This window comes from Callithrix jacchus, chromosome 9 (genome assembly GCF_049354715.1).
Source record: "Callithrix jacchus isolate 240 chromosome 9, calJac240_pri, whole genome shotgun sequence".
NCBI lineage: Eukaryota > Metazoa > Chordata > Mammalia > Primates > Cebidae > Callithrix > Callithrix jacchus.
This window is the reverse complement of record NC_133510.1, coordinates 3,984,128-4,003,764: the sequence shown is the minus strand read 5'-3', so window position 1 is coordinate 4,003,764 and position 19,637 is coordinate 3,984,128. Positions and strand designations below refer to the sequence as shown.

At 42.3% G+C, this 19,637-nt stretch overlaps 1 protein-coding gene across 5 annotated transcripts in view; it reads left to right on the top strand.

Moving 5' to 3' along the window:
* Window positions 1–19,637, top strand: part of AEBP2 (AE binding protein 2) — a 115,144-nt gene that overhangs the window by 24,770 nt on the left and 70,737 nt on the right. For all 5 annotated transcript variants that reach the window (XR_008473585.2, XM_035255194.3, XM_035255195.3 and 2 more), the window contains exon 3: window positions 4,308–4,415. Coding sequence is in view for 4 of the 5 variants with exons in the window: in XM_035255194.3 (XP_035111085.2) it covers window positions 4,308–4,415 (108 nt within the window). In the remaining variant the exon portion in view is untranslated. The remainder of the gene's footprint in view (window positions 1–4,307; window positions 4,416–19,637) is intronic.

Below are 19,637 nucleotides of genomic sequence, written 5' to 3'. Positions count from 1 at the left end.
CTTTAGATGCTGTCTCTCTTTTCTTTTCCTGTCATTTTACTGAAAACAAGATCAGTTACTCGGTATAATTAGGCCTTTATTTTGGTGTGTAGATTATACTGTTAACTTGCTCTGCGTTTAGAATATATTTGGCTGATTTTAATTTACTGGTAGTAACTGAATTTTCTTGTGCATACTTAATCTGACAGGTTAACATTGCATATTTTGCAGTGGATTTTTTATTTACAGAAAGATTTTATGGATTTGGGCACTTTAGGTGCACAGGTGTTTATGCATTTATCTGTATTATACAAGCCATTTTAAGTATAGGCCATTCAAATACATTCAGGTACATACACTGGTACAAGAATACACTGGTTTAAGAATATTGAGCAAAGTGAAGGAGACTCAGACAACCCTTGGCTCCCAGGTTTATACCATCCTTATTCATTTTGGACATTTCAGAGAAGATTCCTGAAGGTAAAACCTATTCTGACAGAAACTCAGTACTTTCTAGAGTTCTCAATAGAAAGCCCAAACCTCCCTGTAACACTGAAATTTTGGACATCTGCACCTTACATGTAAGGCCCTTGAAAGCCTGAAGATTTCTTTGGCAGTCCATAAAAGTATGTATGTTTTTTGAGATGGAGTCTTGTTCTGTCACCCAGGCTGGAGTGTATATAGTGGTATGATCTCGGCTCACTGTAACCTCCACCTCCCAGGTTCAAGCGATCCTTCTCCCTTGGCCTTCCAAGTAGCTGGGATTACAGGCGTGTGTCACCACATCTGACTAAGTTTGTATTTTTAGTAGAGGTGGGGTTTTGTTGGGCAGGCTGGTCGTGAGCTCCTGACCTCAAGTGATCCGCTCACCTCAGCCTCTTAGAGTACTGGTATTACAGGCATGAGCCGCTGCACCCAGCCTAGGAGTCCTCCTATCTCATTATAGTACTGGGACTATAGGCATGCATCACCACGTCTGGCTAATTTAAAAACTTTTAGAGTTGGGATCTTGCTCTGCTGCCTATACTGGTCTGAAACTCTTGTCTTCTAGCCATCATCTTGTCTCAGCCTCCCGAGTAGCTGGGATTCTAGGCACAAGTCACTGTGCCAGTGCAGCGTAACTTGCTGTGTCATGAGAGACTGGACCTTGGATCCCTGTGTCTTATTCTGTTAAAATAGCCAGACCTTAATTTATTTTAAAATAGAAGAACCATGGCAAATTATATTCTTGAACACAATCCTTCCAAATTTGGATATAATTAGAATCCTATGGTATTTGGTTTTTCAGGGTCAATTTTAACAGTGGGAGAGTTTCTAAAAATAGTATAAAAATGTTTTTCACATATTATACATCTAAAAAGTCTCAGGTTTGAAGAAGACCCTTTTGTCAGATTTGGGAGTATTTTTATCAAAAGTCTTCCTAATGCAGGTTAGGAAAGGAAATAGAGCCTTGAACAGCTTTGCGTGTTTTCTTCTTTTTTTTTTTTTTAACGAACTCTTGCTTTTGTCCCCCAGTCTGGAGTGCAGTGGTGCAATCTCAGCTCAATGCAGCCTCTGTCTCCAGGGTTTAAGTGATTTTCCTTCCTCAGCCTCCCGAGTAGCTGGCATTACAGGCATGTACCAACCTGCTTGGCTAATTTTGTATTTTTAGTGGAGACGGGATTTCACCATGTTGGGCAAGCCAGTCTTGAACTCCTGACCTCAAATGATCCCCCGACCTCGGCTTCCCAAAGTGTTGGGATTACAGGTGTGAGCCACTGTGCCCAGCCTTTTGTGCATCTTTCTAAACGTCTCACCCCAGTATCGCTAAACACAGTTAACCTCGATCTTGTATGCCTACTTCATTTGCTATAAAATTTACCAAGCTGAAGATTTTGGTTTTTCTTTGAATCTGAAGGTGTTGCCTTAATTGTGTTACTAGACATTATTCCATGTAGACCGTGCATTCTCACTGATTAAGTAGTGGGAGTAATTGAATTACTCCCGTATAATTTCAGGATCTGCCATTATTACATATTTGCTCATAGAGAAAACAAATTTAGAAGCCAGATACTGTTACTTCTGCCAAATTTAGTGGTTGAGTACTGTTACGGAGAGGCAGTGCTTATTTCAAAGCAACTGAAGCCTGTATATTCTTTAGGAGTAATTCAGAGTAGGGGTCATTTAAGAATCTTTCTAACATGAAGGAGAATTCTTCCGTCACAAAAGTTGTTAGAGGAGTCATGTTGCTATTGTTCCGAAATGCTTTAAGGCATTTCTGTTTACCTGTTAGGTTAGTGCATTAAAAGTAGTGGCAAAAATGGTGATTACTTGTGCCTCAAACTAATAGTATGATACGTGAGAAAATTTTAAACCAACCCTTGATTCTTCTTTATTACTTGGATTGAAAAATAGGACTTTGAGCCGAGTAGTAGTAGTTGTTTTTTTTTTTTTTTTTTGTTTTTTGAGACGGGATCTGTCTTTCAGAGCCCAGGCTAGAAGTGCAGTGGTGTGATGACACCTCACTGCAGCCTTGCCCCCTCTGGCGGGAGCAGGGACCACAGGTGGACACCACCATGCCTGGCTAATTTTTGCATATTTTTGTATAGATAGGGTTATGGCATGTCCTGGGCTCAAACAGTCCTGCCTTGGCCTTCCAAAGTACTGGGGTTAGAGGTGTGAGCCACTGTGCCTGGTGAGTCTAGTAGTCTTGATTTCAAAAATTGATAGCATTATCTGTGTTGTGATTATCAAACAATACTGAATTAATTGTTTTTTTTTTGAGAAAAGGTCTCTTGTCACCTATGCTGGAGTGCAATAGTGCCATCTTGGCTCACTGTGGCCTCCATCTCTTCGGCTCAAGCAGTCATACTGCCTCATTCCCCACTCAATAGCTGGGACTGTGGGTGTGTTTGCAATTATGCCTAGCCAATTTTTATTTGTTACTTTTGTAACAAAAACCAGGCAGGATTTTGGTGTGTCATCCAGGCTGGTCTCAAACTCCTGGCTCAAACCATCCACCCACCTTGGCTTCCCAAAGTGATGGAATTACCAGTGTGAGCCACTGCATTGGGTGCATATAAGTATTGCTTTGTATTTCTTTTCTGCTGTTAGATTTATTTTTAAAAGTTATTTTTATCTCTGAGAACCTTGAGCATTAGTTTATAAACATGTTCTAGGGTTGGGAATTTTGAGTATGAAGGAGGAAGTTTATGACTTTATCTAATACTAGCGCATCTGTCGTAGAGTCAGTCAAATGGCAGTGGTGGTATCGCCTTATTACCCATTTGACATAAGGTGGTATGGTTTTTGAGTAAAAACTGACCTCAATTATTTGTTTATAGACTCAGTTTTTCTAGTCTTTTAAAAAATTTTAGACTGGCTGAAGAAAGGTTCTTCAGTTCCTGGTGTATCTTTCTTGTGTTCTATATGTATGTAGTATATTACAGTCTTGACTCTGATTGCTCTTACCTTAGAAAAGAACAGAGCCTTTAAACGGTTCCTTCAAGATGATGATTGTGGTAGACCCTTCTGTTTGTGATGTTGGGAATCGGTTTTCATCGTTCGGTGTGATGGAAATAGCGTGAGTTAGGAAATTGACATGTCACTGGTAGGCAGATGATAAAGTGCATTGTTGGTCTCGGTGCTTTCCAAACCTACTTATACTTAGTACCCTGAACCTAGACTGTGGATCTATCGCGACTGTAGGGTAGCTTATTTCTGTTGCTTTTATTTAAATTTAATATTTTGTATTCAGTTTGTTCCATAACAAAATTTCTGTTTGAGGCAGGGTCTTGATTATGTCTCTGTGTCATAATCTAGATAAAAATAATTTTTCGTGATGAGAACAGTGTAGGAACAAATATTGTTAGTATGCATGTGAGACCAGACATAGCCGGTAAAAAATTGTACTTCGATAATTCTCAGTCATTCTTTGAAGTCGAAAATAGTATCTTCTAATTACCGTTTATTGATTTCATTAATTTTTTTTACGCCTTGATATTTTCCTGCATTTAAAATTAATGTTCTTTTGTACAATAAATACAGAAATGTAAATATTGGCTCATGGTCCCAGTTCCTAGGGATATATTGCTAATATTATATACATTTCCTTCTGAATGGTATTCTGTGATCATTGTGGTAATTCCTTATGAAGGCGTGGGCAGCGGTATTAAGGAAGTCTCATACTAGGATGTTTGGACAGTTTATCAAAAAGCATTTTGATTGGGTCATACATTCAGTAGCTCTTGTTAGTTGAAGGCTTGTAACATGTTAATTTGAGTGTATGAGGAATCAAACTCTTCTTGAGAAAAGTCATGAGATTAATATCGCTTTGTTTTTCTTAACAGGTATTTGTTTGCTTATGGAAAGGTTGTAAAGTATATAATACTCCGTCAACCAGTCAAAGCTGGTTACAAAGGCATATGCTGACACACAGTGGAGACAAACCTTTCAAGGTAAGGATGTATGTATGTAAGTTTTTCCTTTAATTGATTGATTGATTCATTTATTTATTTATTTTTGAGATGGAGTCTCACTCTGTTGCCCTGACTAGAGTGCAGTGCTGCCATTCTGGCTCCCTGCAACCTCCACCTCCTGGTTCAAGCAATTTTCCTGCCTCAGCCTCCCTCATAGTTGGGACTACAGGTGTGTGCTACCATAGCTGGCTAATTTTTGTACTTTTAGTAGAGATGGGGTTTCACCATTTTGGGCAGGCTGGTCTCGAACTCCTGACTGCAGATGATTCTTTTGCTTTGACCTCCTAAAGTGCTGGGATTACAGGCACTGGCTGTTTTTTTCTTTCAAATGTTAGTTTAAGCTGGGTGCAGTGGCTCATGCCTGTAATCCCAGCACCTTGGGAAGCCCAGGTGGGCAATCATGAGGTCAGGGGATCTAAACCATCTTGGCTAACGTGGTGAAATCTGTCTCTACTAAAAATACAAAAAGTTACCCAGGTATGGTGGCATGTGCCTCTAGTCCCCGCTACTGGGAAGGCTGAGGCAGGAGAATCACCTGAACCCAGGAGGTGGAGGTTACAGTGAGCTGAGATCGCACCACTGCACTCCAGTCTGGGGGATAGAGTGAGACTCCATCTCAAAAAAAAAAAAAAAAGTCAACTTAAACCGACATGTTTCCTAATAGGCATATTTTTGCTCCTCCACATTTTTTTTTTTTTAAAAACAGCTGTTAGTTTTAACATTCCTATACATGCATCGAATTTCAAAAGTAGACGGAGATAAAGATCATTTGATCCAGTTTTTTCTATTTGAAGTATAGGAGAAATGTTGCTGTTGGGTTAGGGTCTTGAAAATAGCTAGTGGGTAGGAAGCCACGTTGGTTTTTGTTGATAATACCTTGTGGTCTGGCTGGGTGCGGTGGCTCACGCCTGTAATCCCAGCACTTTGGGAGGCCGAGACAGGTGGATCACGAGGTCAAGAGATGAGACCATCCTGGTCAACGTGGTGAAACCCCGTCTCTACTAAAAATACAAAAAATTATTTTGGGCACGGTGGCGCGTGCCTGTAATCCCAGCTACTCGGGAGGCTGAGGCAAACCCAGGAGGCGGAGGTTGCAGTGAGCCGAGATCGCCCCATTGCACTCCAGCCTGGGTAACGAGAGCAAAACTCCGTCTCAAAAACAAAAAAAAACAACAACCTTGTGGTCTGATGAGGATTGCTTACAGTGAGGGGTTTCAGTATTTTCATTAGCAAACGACATTGACTGTATGTAAAACAAGTAAAGTATAGGACATCAGGGATTTGATTCCTTTCCCTGGGTTTTGAGGTCACACCCCTGAGCTTAGTTGTAAATCACTTTTGTCAAATTGCATGTATTCTTGGAAATCTTTATAAAGAGCAAGTTTCTGGAAAAATCTTTTCCGTTTATCTTTATGAAAAATTAAATATTTTGGTTTCTATTTATGGAAAGCAGCATATGCTGTAGAGATTAAAAGTTTCTGTATAAAGGAGTTTAATAGTTGATAAGACAACATTCATTTGAATGAATACTGCGCTAGCAGCTTCCCTTGGATTTCACAGGGAGTGAGGTCATTCTAGTGCAGTTGCTTTTAACAACAATTTTTTTGGAAAATGCAATCAACAGGTGAAGATGTTATAACAAAAGTTTACAGTAAGAATTCTTTCTCTCTCTCTTGTTCCTGTTCCCCCTTCCTTTCCAATATATAATTATTATTACTTGTTGCTTGTGAGGTTTTCTAGTATTTTCTTATGCAAGCACAAGCAGATAAATATGTAGTCTCATTTTCCTTTCTTCCTTGCACAAAGTCTAGCAAATTGAATACTGTCTGTATATTGCTTTAAAAAAACAAATTTAATTTTAGAGAAGCTTTAATTACACAGTTTAGTTGTTTTTCAATATACCAAGTTTCTTACATTCTTGAAATATTATACTGTATATGTGTACCTTGCTTTTTTGTTTTAATTTGAATAGTTTTTTTTTTTTCTTCCCGAGATGGAGTCTTACTCTATCTCCCAGGCTGGAGTGCAGTGGCGTGATGTCGGCTCACTGCAACCTTGGCCCCCTGGGTTAAAGCTGTATCTCCTGCCTCAGCCTCCCGAGAAGCTGGGGTTACAGGCGCGCGCCACCACGCCCTGCTAATTTTTGTATTTTTAGTAGAGATGGGGTTTCACCTTCTTGGCCAGGCTGGTCTTGAACTCCTGACCTTATGATCCTCCTACATTGGCCTCCCAAAGTGATGGGATGACAGGCATGAGCCACTGCGCTGGGTTCTAATTTGAATAGTTTTTGAGGAGCAGGTGGTTTTTGGTTACATTAGTTAAGTTCTGTAGTGGTGATTTCAGAGGTTTTGGTGCACCTGTCACCTGAACGTGTACACTATACCCTGTGTGTACTCTTTTATACGTACTGCCCACTTTTCCCTCCTAGTCCGCAGAGTCTAGTATATAATTCTTATGCCTACTCATAGCGTAGCTCCTAATTATAAGTGAGAACACACAATATTTGCTTTTCCATTCCTGAGTTACTTCACTTAGAATAATGGTTTCCACCTCCATCCGGGTTTCTGCGAAAGCAATATTTTGTTCCTTTTTAGAGCTTGAGTAGTACTCCATCGTGTATACATGCCACATTTTCTCTATACACTCATTGATTGAAGGGCATTTAGGCCCATACCATTTTTGTGGTTGCAAATTGTGCTGCTATAAACGTGTGAACAAGTGTCTTTTTCATATAATGACTTTTTGTCCTCTGGATAGATACCCATAGTGGGATTGCTGGACCATGTTATAGTTCAACTTTTAGCTCTTTAAGAAATCTCTGTACTGTTTTCTACAGTGGTTGTGTTAGCTTCTGTTCGCACCAGCAGTGTAAAAGTGTTCCCTTTTCACCACATCCATGGCGACATCTGTTGTTTTTTTCCCTTTTAAAACTGTGGCCATTCTTGCAGAAATAAGGGGTTAATGTGTTGTATATGTTCTTTTGAGAAATGTTTGTTCATGTCATTTGCCCGCTTTTCGATGGGATTATCATTACTGTTTCCTTGATGATTTGTTTGAGTTCCTTGTAGATTTTGGATGCATAGTTTGCAAACATTTTTTCCCAAGTGCTGGGTTGTCTGTTTATTCTGCTGGTTATTTCTTTTTATGTGCAGAAGCTTTTTAGTTTAATTAGAGTCAATCTGTTTATTTTTGTTCTTATTACATTTGCTTTTGGGTTTTTGGTCATAAACTCTTTGCCTAAGCCAATGTCTGGAAGAGTTTTTCCAATGTTATCTTCCAGAATTTTCATGGTTTCAGGTCTTAGATTTAAGTATTTGATCCATCTTGAGTTGATTTTTGTATAAGGTGAGAAATGAGGACCCAGTTACATTCTTCTGCATATGGCTTGGCAGTTATCCCAGCAACATTTGTTGCAAAGAGTGTTCTTTCTCCACTTTATGTTTTTATTATTATTATTATTTTGAGACTGACTCTCGCTGTGTCACCTAGGCTGGAGTGCAGTGGCATGATCTTGGCTCACTACAACCTCTGCCTCCCAAGCTCCAGTGATTCTCCCGCCTCAGCCTCCTGAGTAGCTGGAATTAAAGGCACCTGCCACCATGCTTGGTTAATTTTTGTATTTTTAGTAGAGACAGGGTTTCATTCTCTTGGTCAAGCTGGTGCTGAACTCCTGACCTGAAGTGATCTGCCCACCTTGGTCTCCCAAAATGCTGAGATTGCTGGCATGAGTCAGGGTGCCCGGCCGCATATTTGTCTTTGTTTCTGGGATATCTGTTATATTGGTGTGTGTGTCTTTCATTCTGGGACCATGCCGTTTTGGTAACTATAACCTTGTAGTATCCAAAGTCAGACAAAGTGATGCCTCTGGATTTGTTCCTTTTGCTTCGTCTCGCTTTGGCTTTGTAGGCTGTCTTTTGGTTCCATATGAATTTTAGGAGTGTGTGTTTTTAGTTCTGTGAAGACTGATGATGGTACTTTGATGGGAATTGCATGGAATCTGTAGACTGCTTTTGGCAGGGTGGTAGTTTTCACAGTACTCTGCCCATCCATTCTCGTGGGATGTGTTTTCATTTGTTGCTGTTGTCAGTATTCCCTTCAGCAGTGTTTGGTAGTTTTCCTTGTAGACTCTTTCACCTCCTTGGTTAGGTAGATTCCTAAATATTTTCTTTTTTTGTAGCTGTTGTAAAAGGGGTTAAGTTCTTGATTTGTTTCTCAAGTTCGTCATTGTTGCTGTAGAGAATTGCTATTGATTTTGTGTCCTGAAAGTTTACTGTATTTATCAGATTACAAGCTTTTTGGATGAGTCTTTAGGGTTTTCTAGCTACATGATCATATCATTAGTGAATAGCGACAGTTGGATTTCGTCTTTACCCATTTGGATGTCCTTTGTTTCTTTTCTCTGGTTGCTGTGGCTGGGGCTTCCAGTACTTGATGTTGAATGGAAGTGGTAAAAGTGTACATCCTTCTCTTGTTCCAGTTCTCAGGGGGAATGCTTTCAACTTTTCCCCATTCAGTAGATTATTGGCTGTGGGTTTGTCATAGATGGCTTTTATTACGATAAGGTATGTTCTTTAATCATAGAGGGATGCTGGATTTTTTTGTTATATGCTTTTTCTGCTTCTATATTGAAATCATATGTTTTTTCACATTTTAAAATTCCTTTTATGTGCGGCATCACATTTACCGACTTGTGTATGTTAAACCATCCCTGCATCCGTGGTATGAAACCCACTTGGTCATGGTGGATTATCATTTTCATATGATGTTGGATTCGCCTAGCTAATATTTTGTTGAGGATTTTTGCATCTGTGTTGTCAGGGATATTGGTCTGTAGATTTATTTTTTTGTTATGTCATTTCCTGATTTTTTTTTTTTTTTGAGACGGAGTTTCACTCTCGTTACCCAGGCTGGAGTGCAATGGTGCGATCTCGGCTCACCGCAACCTCCGCCTCCCAGGTTCAGGCAATTCTCCTGCCTCAGCCTCCTGAGTAGCTGGGATTACAGGCACAAGCCACCATGCTCAGCTAATTTTTTGTATTTTTAGTAGAGACGGGGTTTCACCATGTTGACCAGGATGGTCTCGATCTCTTGACCTCGTGATCCACCCGCCTCGGCCTCCCAAAGTGCTGGGATTGCAGGCTTGAGCCAACGTGCCTGGCTGTTCAAGGCATTTTAAAATTTCCATTTTGATTTCATTGTTGACTCAAGGTTCATTCAAAAGTAGATCATTTAATTTCCCTGTTTGTATAGTTTCGAGGGTTCCTTTTGGAGTTAGTTTTCAGTTTCATTCCACTGTGGTCTAATAGGATACTTGATATAATTTAGATTTTAAAAAATTTATTCAACTTGTTTTGTGACCTATCGTAATGGTCTCTCTTGGTCTATCCATATCCTGATAAAAAGAATGTATATCCTGGCCAGGCATGGAGGCTCTTGCCTATAAGTAATCCCAGCACTTTGGGAAGCTGAGGCGGGTGGATCGCTTTAGTTCAGGAGTTCGAGACCATCCTGGGCAACATGGTGAAACTTTGTCTTTACAAAAAATTAAAAAATGAGCCGAGCATTGTGGCGCACACTTGTATAGTCCTAGTTACTTGGGAGGCTGAGGCGGGTGGACTGCCTGAGCTTGAGAGGCAGAGGTTGCAGTGATCTACGATTGTGCCACTGCACTTTAGCCTGGGTGACAGGTCTCAAATAAAAAAGCTATATTCTATAGTTGTTGGGGAGAATGTTCTGTAAATACCTTTAAGTCCTGTTGTTACAGGATATAGTTTAAATCCATTTTCTTTGTCGACCTTTTGTCTTGATGAGCTGTCTAATGCTGTCAGTGGAGCATTGAAGTCTCAGCTATTATTGTGTTGCTGTGTAGCCTGTTTCTTACATCAAGTCCTAGTTGTTTTATACATTTGGGAGCTCCAGTATTAGGTACTTTAGGATTGTTAGATTCTCCTGTTGGGCTAATACTTTTATCGTTAATGTCCCTCTTTTTTTGTTCTTGTTTTTGAGACAGTCTTGCCCTGTCACCAGGCGCCAGGCTGGAGTGCAGTGGCACGAGCTTGGCTCACTGCAGTCTCCGTCTCCTGGGTTCAGTCTTCCAAGTAGCTGGGACTAAAGGCACGCACCACCACACCTAATTTTTTTTTTTTTTTTTTAAAGCAGAGATAGGGTTTCACCATGTTGTCCAGGATGGTCTTGATATCTTGACCTCATGATCTGCCCGCCTCAGCCTCCCAAAGTGCTGGGATTACAGGCGTGAGCCACCGCGCCCAGCCGTGTTTTTGTAACTATTGTCTGATATAATAATAGTTATGCCTGCTTGCTTTTGGTTTCCGTTTGTGTGGAGTATCTTTTTCCACCCCTTAAGTTTATCTGAGTCCTGTGTGTTAGGTTGAGTCTCCTGAAGACTTAGTTGGTGCAGGAGTATCTGCTCCTGCAGATACTTAGTTGGTGGAATTTTCTCCACTCTCCCGTTCAGTGTATTTTAAGTGTAGCCTTTAGGCTATTTACATTTGGCGGTAGTATCTAGTTATGAAGTACTGTTGTATTCATCATGCTTGTTGTTGCCTTAATACCTGTTTCATTTTATTTATTTTTTATCTTCATTGAGTTATTTTATAGGTCCTGTAAGATTTATGCTTTAAGGAGGTTCTTTCTTTCTTTCTTTATTCTTTTGAGATGGAGTGCAGTAAGGAGGTTTTTTTTGCTCCTTGCAGTAAGGAGCAAGACATGGAGTCTTGCTCTGTTGCCTGGGCTGGAGTGCAGTGGCACAATCTTGGCTCATTACAACCTCCTACCTCTTGGATTCAAGCAGTTCTCCCTGCCTCACTCTCCCAAGTAGCTGGATTACAGGCGCCTGCCACCACACCTGGCTAATTTTTGTGTTTTTTAGTAGAGACAGGGTTTCATCATGTTGGCCAGGCTGGTCTTGAACTTCTGACCTCAGATGATCCACCCACCTCTGCCTCCAGAAGTGTTGGGATTACAGGCATGAGCCACTGTGCCCAACTTCCAGTGCCTTTTCTGTTTCTCTGTGTCTTTTATTTTCAGAAATTGTGATTGTTGTCTCTTTCTTTGTTTTTTTGAGGCAGAATCTTGCTCTGTTGTCCAGTCTGGAGTGCAGTGGCTTGATCTTGACTCACTGCAGCCTCCAACCTCCAACCTCCACATCCTGGGTTCAAGTGATCCTCATGCTTCTGCCTCCTGAGTAGCTGGAATTACAGGCGTGTACCACCATGCCTGGCTATTTTTGTATTTTCAGTAGACACGGGCTTTCACCATGGTGGCCAGACTGGTCTTGAACTCCCAATCTCAGGTGATCCGCCCACCTCAGCCTCCCAAAGTGCTGGGATTACAGGCATGAGCCATTGCGCCTGGCTTCCAGTGCAGTTTCTGTTTCTCTAAGAGTGTATTTTATTTCCAGAAGTTGTGACCTTTTTTTGTGATATCTTTCTGTCTGGAGAATTTTTTCATCCGCATCCTGTATTGTTGTTTTAATGTCTTTGATTTGGTTTTCAGCTTTCTCTGATATCACCTTGAGTAGCTTAATAATCAGCCTTCTGAATTCTTTATCTGGAAATTCAGACATTTCTTCTTGGTTTGAATACATTGCTGGGGTTATAGAACCCTGTTTTGTCACATTATCAGAATTAGTTTTCTGGTTTCTTCTCATTTGTTTCGACTGTTTCAGTGGAAAAGACTGGATCTCAAGGCCTGCTGTTCAGATTCTTTTGTCCCACGGGGTGATCCCTGGATATGGTGCTCTCCCACTTCCTCTAGGGATGGGACTTCCTGAGAGCTCGACTGCCGTGATTGTTACTGCTATCCTGGGTTTGGCCATCCAGCAGCAGGGCTACGAGGCTCTGGGATGGTGCTGGGGAATGCCTGCAAGGAGCCTGTGATGTGATCCATTTTCAGGTCTCTGAGCTGTGGATACCAGCACCTGCTCTGGGGGAGGTGGCAGGGGAGTGAAGTGGACTCCTGGGTAGTCTTCGGTTGTAGATACGTTTAGTGTGCTGGCTTTCTTGAATGCTGGTTATGCTAGCAGTGAAGTTGTCACGTGGACACACTCAGGACCTCTGGTTGGCCAGGATGTCGCAGGCAGTGGCGTTAGCTGTTTTCGCCTGGGTTATTCTGTCACGAGTTGCTTTAATGGCCTGAAAACCAAACCAGGCAGGAAGTGATGCTTTGAAGAGAGCACCAGCTGCAGTAAGAATAAATAGGGAGGTGTAAGCTTGCCCTGAGTTGGCCTGGGTAAGTATTTTGGTTTCTCAGGAGATGGGTAGGCTTTGTTTTATATTTGGCTAAAGGGACAGGTAGAGAAATACCATCAGGTGGGAACAGGGTTAGGTGGAACTGGGGTCAGCCTCTCCTTGGGAGGGGCTTGCCGCCGCGACTGTGAGATAGGGGGTTGGTTCTCAGGCCAGTGGGGTTATGTGCCATAGGGGACTTTGGCTGCCTCTGCTGTGTCATACAGTTCACCAGGAGAAGGGGGGATTATGGGAGACCTGGTTGCGAGAGACCTCATCGTGCTCCCACGCAGTGGGTGAGGCTGCTCTCACTCCTTCAGTGTCCTGCTCAGACCTGGCCCCAGGCTTCCCTAGTGAGAAAGCACGGCTCTCAGACCTCGCCCCACCCCATCTGCCTACTCTGTCAGCAACTCTGCGCTGGTATCTGCAGCAGTTCCTGTTCACTCCTCACATCCCTGTTCTGCTCAGAAAAATCCATGTCCGGTTGAAATTGTTACTAATCTCATTTGGAAGCTTCTTTTGCCCTGTGACCCTTCCCTAATTCTACTGGCTGCCTTCCCCTGGTACCCCTGTGCGATATAGTCAGAGATGGCTTCCCTGGGCTCTGGTTAGAGGCTGGGAATGCTTACAAGGCCCTTTTCACTGCTGCTTCTACTTCTTTTTTTTTTTTTTGAGACAGTCAGGCTGTAGTGGCGTGATCTCAGCTCACTGCAACCTCCGCTTCCCGTGTTCTAACAATTCTTCTGCCTCAACCTCTCAAGTAGCTGGGATTATAGGCATGTGCCGCTATCCCTGGCTAATTGTGTGTGTGTGTGTGTGTGTGTGTGTGTGCGCGCGCGTGTGCACCTGCCTGTGTGTTTTCTTTCCCTACGGTCTGGCATGTGAATTTTTTATGTTTTTAGTAGAGGCAGGGTTTTTCCATGTTGGTCAGGTTGGTCTTGAACTCCTGACCTTAGGTGATCCACCCACCTCAGCCCCCCAAAGTGCTGGGATTATAGGTGTGAGCCACTGCGCCTGGCCTGCTTCTACTTTTATATTTTGCATGGTTCCCTTAAATCCATTTCAGCTCTAGATAAGGTTAAATCCTTCTCCCATGATCTTGATTTTCAGATTTCCCCACTGGGGATCTGTGTTTGGAGGCAGGTTTTCCCTCTCTCACACTTTAGGAACTCATAGTTTTTTACCTGTCTTATAGAATTTTCAGCAGTGCTTCTTTGAAAGGATCTGTGAATTTTTTCGGGTTTCCTGGTACATTCCTGGGGTGGTTGTTGGAGCAGAAGTTCATGGTGTGAGTCTCCACGTAGTGTTTGCTCTACCAGAGCGGAAGCTGCGTGGTTGCCCTTTCTCCTGTCTTCATCCTCCTCCTCCTGACTGTACCTTGTTTTTTAAATGTACTTTATACTAGGATCTCTTTACCAGTTCGTAGTGAGTAGTCTCATTTTTCAGCTTTGGCCACTTCCATTGTGTAGTTCTAGCAGTTAAACCAAACTTTGTAAATACACTTGGGTTGCTTCTTGTCTTGCTATTACAAATAGTGCCGTCGTGATGAATCCTGAGTATGTGTCATTTTGTACACGTATAATTATGTATGTAGGAAAAAATCCCCTAAAATGATGTGAGTGGGTGGATCAAAGGTTGATGTAAAATTGGTCATTTTGAGGCCTGGCTCACACTGGTAATCCCAGCACTTTGGGAGGCCTAGGCGGGCGGATCACAAGGTCAGGAGTTCAATACCAGCCTGACCAACATGGGCGAAATCCCATCTCTACTGAAAATACAAAAATCAGCTGGGTGTGGTGGCAGATGCCTACAATCCCAGCTACTCGGGAGGCTGAGGCAGGAGAATCACTTGAACCGGGGAGGCAGAGGTTGCGGTGAACCCAGATTGTGCCACTGCACTCCAGCCTGGGCAACAGAGCAAGACTCTGTCTCAAAAAAAAAAAAAAAAAAAGTAAAGTAATTTTGGCAACTCTTGCCAAATTGTTATTCCCTAGACTTCATGCCATTGTCAGTAATGTCTGCCTTCTCCAGTGCCTTGCGGAGAGCGGTTTGTCAAACTTTTGGATGTTTGCTAATCTCACACTTAAGACATTATACCTTTTTTTTTTTGGTGATACAGAGTTTGGCTCTGTCACCCAGGCTGGAGTGTAGTGGCACAGTCTCCAGTGCAACACCCACCTCCCCACTGCATCTCTCACTGCAACACCCACCTCCCCACTGCATCTCTCTCTCACTGCAACACCCACCTCTCCACAGCATCTCTCACTGCAACACCCACCTCCCCACTGCATCTCACTCACTGCAACACCCACCTCCCCACTGCATCTCTCACCGCAACACCCACCTCCCCACTGCATCTCTCACCGCAACACCCACCTCCCCACTGCATCTCACTCACCGCAACACCCACCTCCCCACTGCATCTCTCACCGCAACACCCACCTCCCCACTGCATCTCTCACCGCAACACCCACCTCCACTGCATCTCTCACCGCAACACCCACCTCCCCACTGCATCTCTCTCACTGCAACACCCACCTCCCCACTGCATCTCTCTCACTGCAACACCCACCTCCCCACTGCATCTCTCACTGCAACACCCACCTCCCCACTGCATCTCTCACTGCAACACCCACCTCCCCACTGCATCTCTCACTGCAACACCCACCTCCCCACTGCATCTCTCACTGCAACACCCACCTCCCCACTGCATCTCTCACTGCAACACCCACCTCCCCACTGCATCTCTCACTGCAACACCCACCTCCCCACTGCATCTCTCACTGCAACACCCACCTCCCCACTGCATCTCTCTCACTGCAACACCCACCTCCCCACTGCATCTCTCTCACTGCAACACCCACCTCCCCACTGCATCTCTCACTGCAACACCCACCTCCCCACTGCATCTCTCTCACTGCAACACCCACCTCCCCACTGCATCTCTCTCACTGCAACACCCACCTCCCCACTGCATCTCTCACTGCAACACCCACATCCCCACTGCATCTCTCACTGCAACACCCACCTCCCCACTGCATCTCTCACTGCAACACCCACCTCCCCGGTTCAAGCAGTTTTCAAGCCTCAGCTTCTGGAGTAGCTGGGATTATAGACAGGCGCCACAGCACTCAACTAAATTTTTTTTGGTATTTTTAGTAGAGACAGGGTTTTACTACATTGGCCAGGCTGGTCTTGGACTCCTGGCCTCCAGTGTTCCTCCCCACTTGGTATCAGAGAAATTACATCTTAATGCAGTTCGTATTAGCATTTTTTCATTATGGGTTAGGTTGAACGTCTTTTCATATTCAGATTTAACCATTCAGATTTTTTTTCTTGATTTTTTTTTTAAATGGTCTTTGGAGGAAAAAATGAAGCAGACAGTAAAGGAATGAATGAGTGAATAAGTAAATGGCCTAATTAATTTTGTGGAGCACAGGTTCGATTACTTTGACACCCAGTGTTCTCTGTAGTCATACTCCAGATCTTGGTCGTGGCATTTGCTAGAAATGAGACCAGGAACTGCTTTCTTAACTTCCCGTCCAATGTGTAGTTAGTAGTACTAGTTACCTCATGGACTAGTAGTACTAGTTATCTTCTTGTTCAGTGTGTGCACAATAAAGAGATTATTTATTAAAGTAAAAGAATCATTTAATAGTTTACATTTTTATTGTATTTCCCTGTGTGTGTGTGTGTTTGTGTGTAAGTGTAAATATGTTTTAAGGCAGCCATTCTCCTGGGTGATGATGATGTATAGGCAGGTTAATTTGAAAGCCTGTACAATTTTTCCCCCCAATCCTCTTCTTAGAAACTGTAGACGTTTCCTATTGGAGAGGGGAAAGAAATTGTCTTTGAAAGAAAAAAGTTAAGGGACATGATTTAGTGAGGTATTTTTCCATACATGAATCACAGGGATTATTTAAATCAACAAAACATTAATGTCTAAAGTATGCAGCACTGTGCTAGGCATTATGGAAATGAGGTAAGGAGAAAAGCAGAGTAGGCAGGATGCCGTGCCTCACGCCTGTAATCCTAGCACTTTGGGAGGCTGACACAGCAGATTGCTTAAGCCCAGGAGTTTGAGACCAGCCTGGGGAGCATGATGAAACTCGATCTTTACAAAACAAACAAACAAAACACAAAAATTAGCCAGCTGTAGTGGCATGAACCTGTAGGCTCAGATACTCAGAACGCTGAGGTGGACGGATCACTTGAGTTCTGGCGGTTGGGGCTGCAGTGACCTGAGATCGTAGAAATTAGCCTGGGTGACACAGAGAGAGACTCTATCTCCAAAAAAAAAAAAGGCCTCTATAATCAGAACTTGCAGTCTTTGGGTTTATACAGATCTAAAGAAACTTAAATAATGAAATGTAAGTTGTTTAGTAGTAACCTATGAAAGATTCTCTGGAAACATGAGTTACAGATCAGTTAAGTTATAACGGGCTGGGAAAGGATAGTGGATGAGTGGCAGGTGACTATTGAGAGTGATAAGGTGATGTTTGAGGTAAGCCTCTTTTTTTCCATTTTGTTTAAAGGTCTGATATAATGTATAGTTAAGTGTCTAATGCACACTTGTTTAACAATTTAATGATTTCTTATGTTTGTATCCACACTTGTGACTACCATCCTGATGGAGAATATTTTCAGTAAGACAAGATTTCTAATGTCCTTTTTTGGTCTGCCTCTTCTCCTGCCCTCCACCAATCTTCCCAGGCTATCTTCTAATTTCTTTCATACTTTATGAACTCCTGTATGAACCTGTAGTTGTATGAATTCTTTTTTTCACTCAACAAAATGTCAGCAAGATTTGTACAAATTTTATGAAGCAGCCATTTAGAAACATTGCTCTGTGGTATTCCACTGTGCAGATAAATCTGTTCTCTTGCTGCTGGGCATTTGGACTGTTTCTAATCATTGGCTTTTTTTTTTTTTGAGACAGGGTCTCACTCTGTCACCCACGTTGCGGTACAGTGGCCTGATCTCTACTCAGTGCAGCCTCAGTCTCCGGGTGTTACTCACACCACAGTCTCCCAAGTAGCTGGGATTACAGGCGTGTACTACCACGTCGAGCTAGTTTTTTGTAGAGAGGGGTTTTGTCCTGTTGCTTAGGCTGGTTTTGGACTCCAAGGCCCAAGCTGTCCTCCCGCTGTGACCTCCCTAAGTACTGGGATTACAGGCATGAGTCATCATACTTGGCCATCTTCAGCTACTATTAACCAAGCTGCCCCATTGACATTCCTTTACATGTCTTCCGATTACACACACATACTCCTTTCTCTTAACTATATAATATCTTAATACTACCAGTCTTCCCCCCCTCCTCTCCCCTCCCCTCCCCTCCCCTCCTTCCCTTCTCTTTTCTTTCTTTTCTTTTTGTAGATAAAGCTTTGTAACCCAGGCTAGAGTGCAGCTGTGTGATGTCAGCTCACTGTAACCTCCAACTCCTGGCCTTAAGTGATCCCCCTGCCTCGGCCTTCCAAACTTAAATGGCCATCCTTTTCCTTCTGGCCATTCTAGTGGATGAGCAGTGGTGTCTTTTATTTCTTCACTTTGTAATGTTGTTGACCACATTTTGTGCTGTGGTTATCTGAATATTCTGTTGTGGGTGAAGTGCCCGTTCCAAGTCTTTGCCAATTGTGTTATTGGGCGGTTTGTCTTTTATTATTGAGTTAATAGAAATTCTTCAAAAACTTTTTAATATGTCTTTTGTCAGATATATGTATTGTAAATAACCTTCTCATGGTCTTTGGTTATCCTTATCCCAGTTTCTAATGGGGTCTTTTGTGTTATGGTGACAATAGGGATCATTTAGGAAATCTTTTTTTTAATACATAATTTATATACATAATATTTAATATTTTTAAGATTACTACAATTCAATGAGACTCCACCTCAACAAAAAGAAAAAAAAAGGAGCATTTAAAAAAGTAAAGTATTTAGGGAAGAGCATATCATATATGTAAGTGATTATGGTAGCAATGGAAAATATTTAAAAACAAGTATTTCTGATTAGTGAGCTTTGACTATCTAGAAGTTAAATGTTAAAGCAATTGTTGAAAAACGTTTCTCATGTTTTGTGGTAAGCAAGATGAAGTAAGGGTCAGACGTAATTATAGCAAAGGCTTGGTTGATGCATAGCAGAGCCTTGCACATTGCATATATATATTATTACATTTTAACTAAATGAATTCTTAAAATAATTATTTGAGTTAATTACTGTTGTTGCCCTCATTTTATAGATAAGGCTAGACTGCACAATCTCAGCTCACTGCAACGTCTGCCTTCTGGGCTCAGGTAATCCTCTCACCTCAGCCTCCCAAGTAGCTGGGACCACAGGCGCACACCACCACATCCAGCTAGTGTGTGTGTGTGTGTGTGTGTGTGTGTGTGTGTGTGTATTTTTTTTTTTTTTGTAGAGACAGGGTTTGTCATGTTGGCTAGGCTGGTCTCGAACTCCTGGGCTTAAGCGATCCACCCATCTAGGCCCCCCAAATTGCTGGAATTACAGACGTGAGCCATTGTGCCCAGCCATATTTAATATGGTCATATTAAATGTGGTCATAGTCAGTGGCAGTTTCCAAATTTCAGAGGCGGAAAGAATCTGGGGTCATTAATTATATTACTCTGGTGTATTTGTCAAAACCAAGAAATCCACTAAATTTCTATTTGGAGTTTTTCTTCCTTTAGACCACCTCTTCGTTATCTGTGAAACTGGTGCTTTCTGATCTGTGTTCTGATAGCCCCTTCTTGATCTTCACAGGACTTCGGGGAATACTAAGATGATCTTAGTACTGGCAAAGACAGTCTTAGTATTGCTTCATCCAAATAAATTTGTTTAGAAAAAGGAAAAATCAACTCAGTAATTCCATGTTTCAAAATTTAGAAAAGCTACTTGGCCACAAACATATTTTTTATTTTTGTTTGAGACGGACTCTTCCTCTGTCTCCCAGAGCAA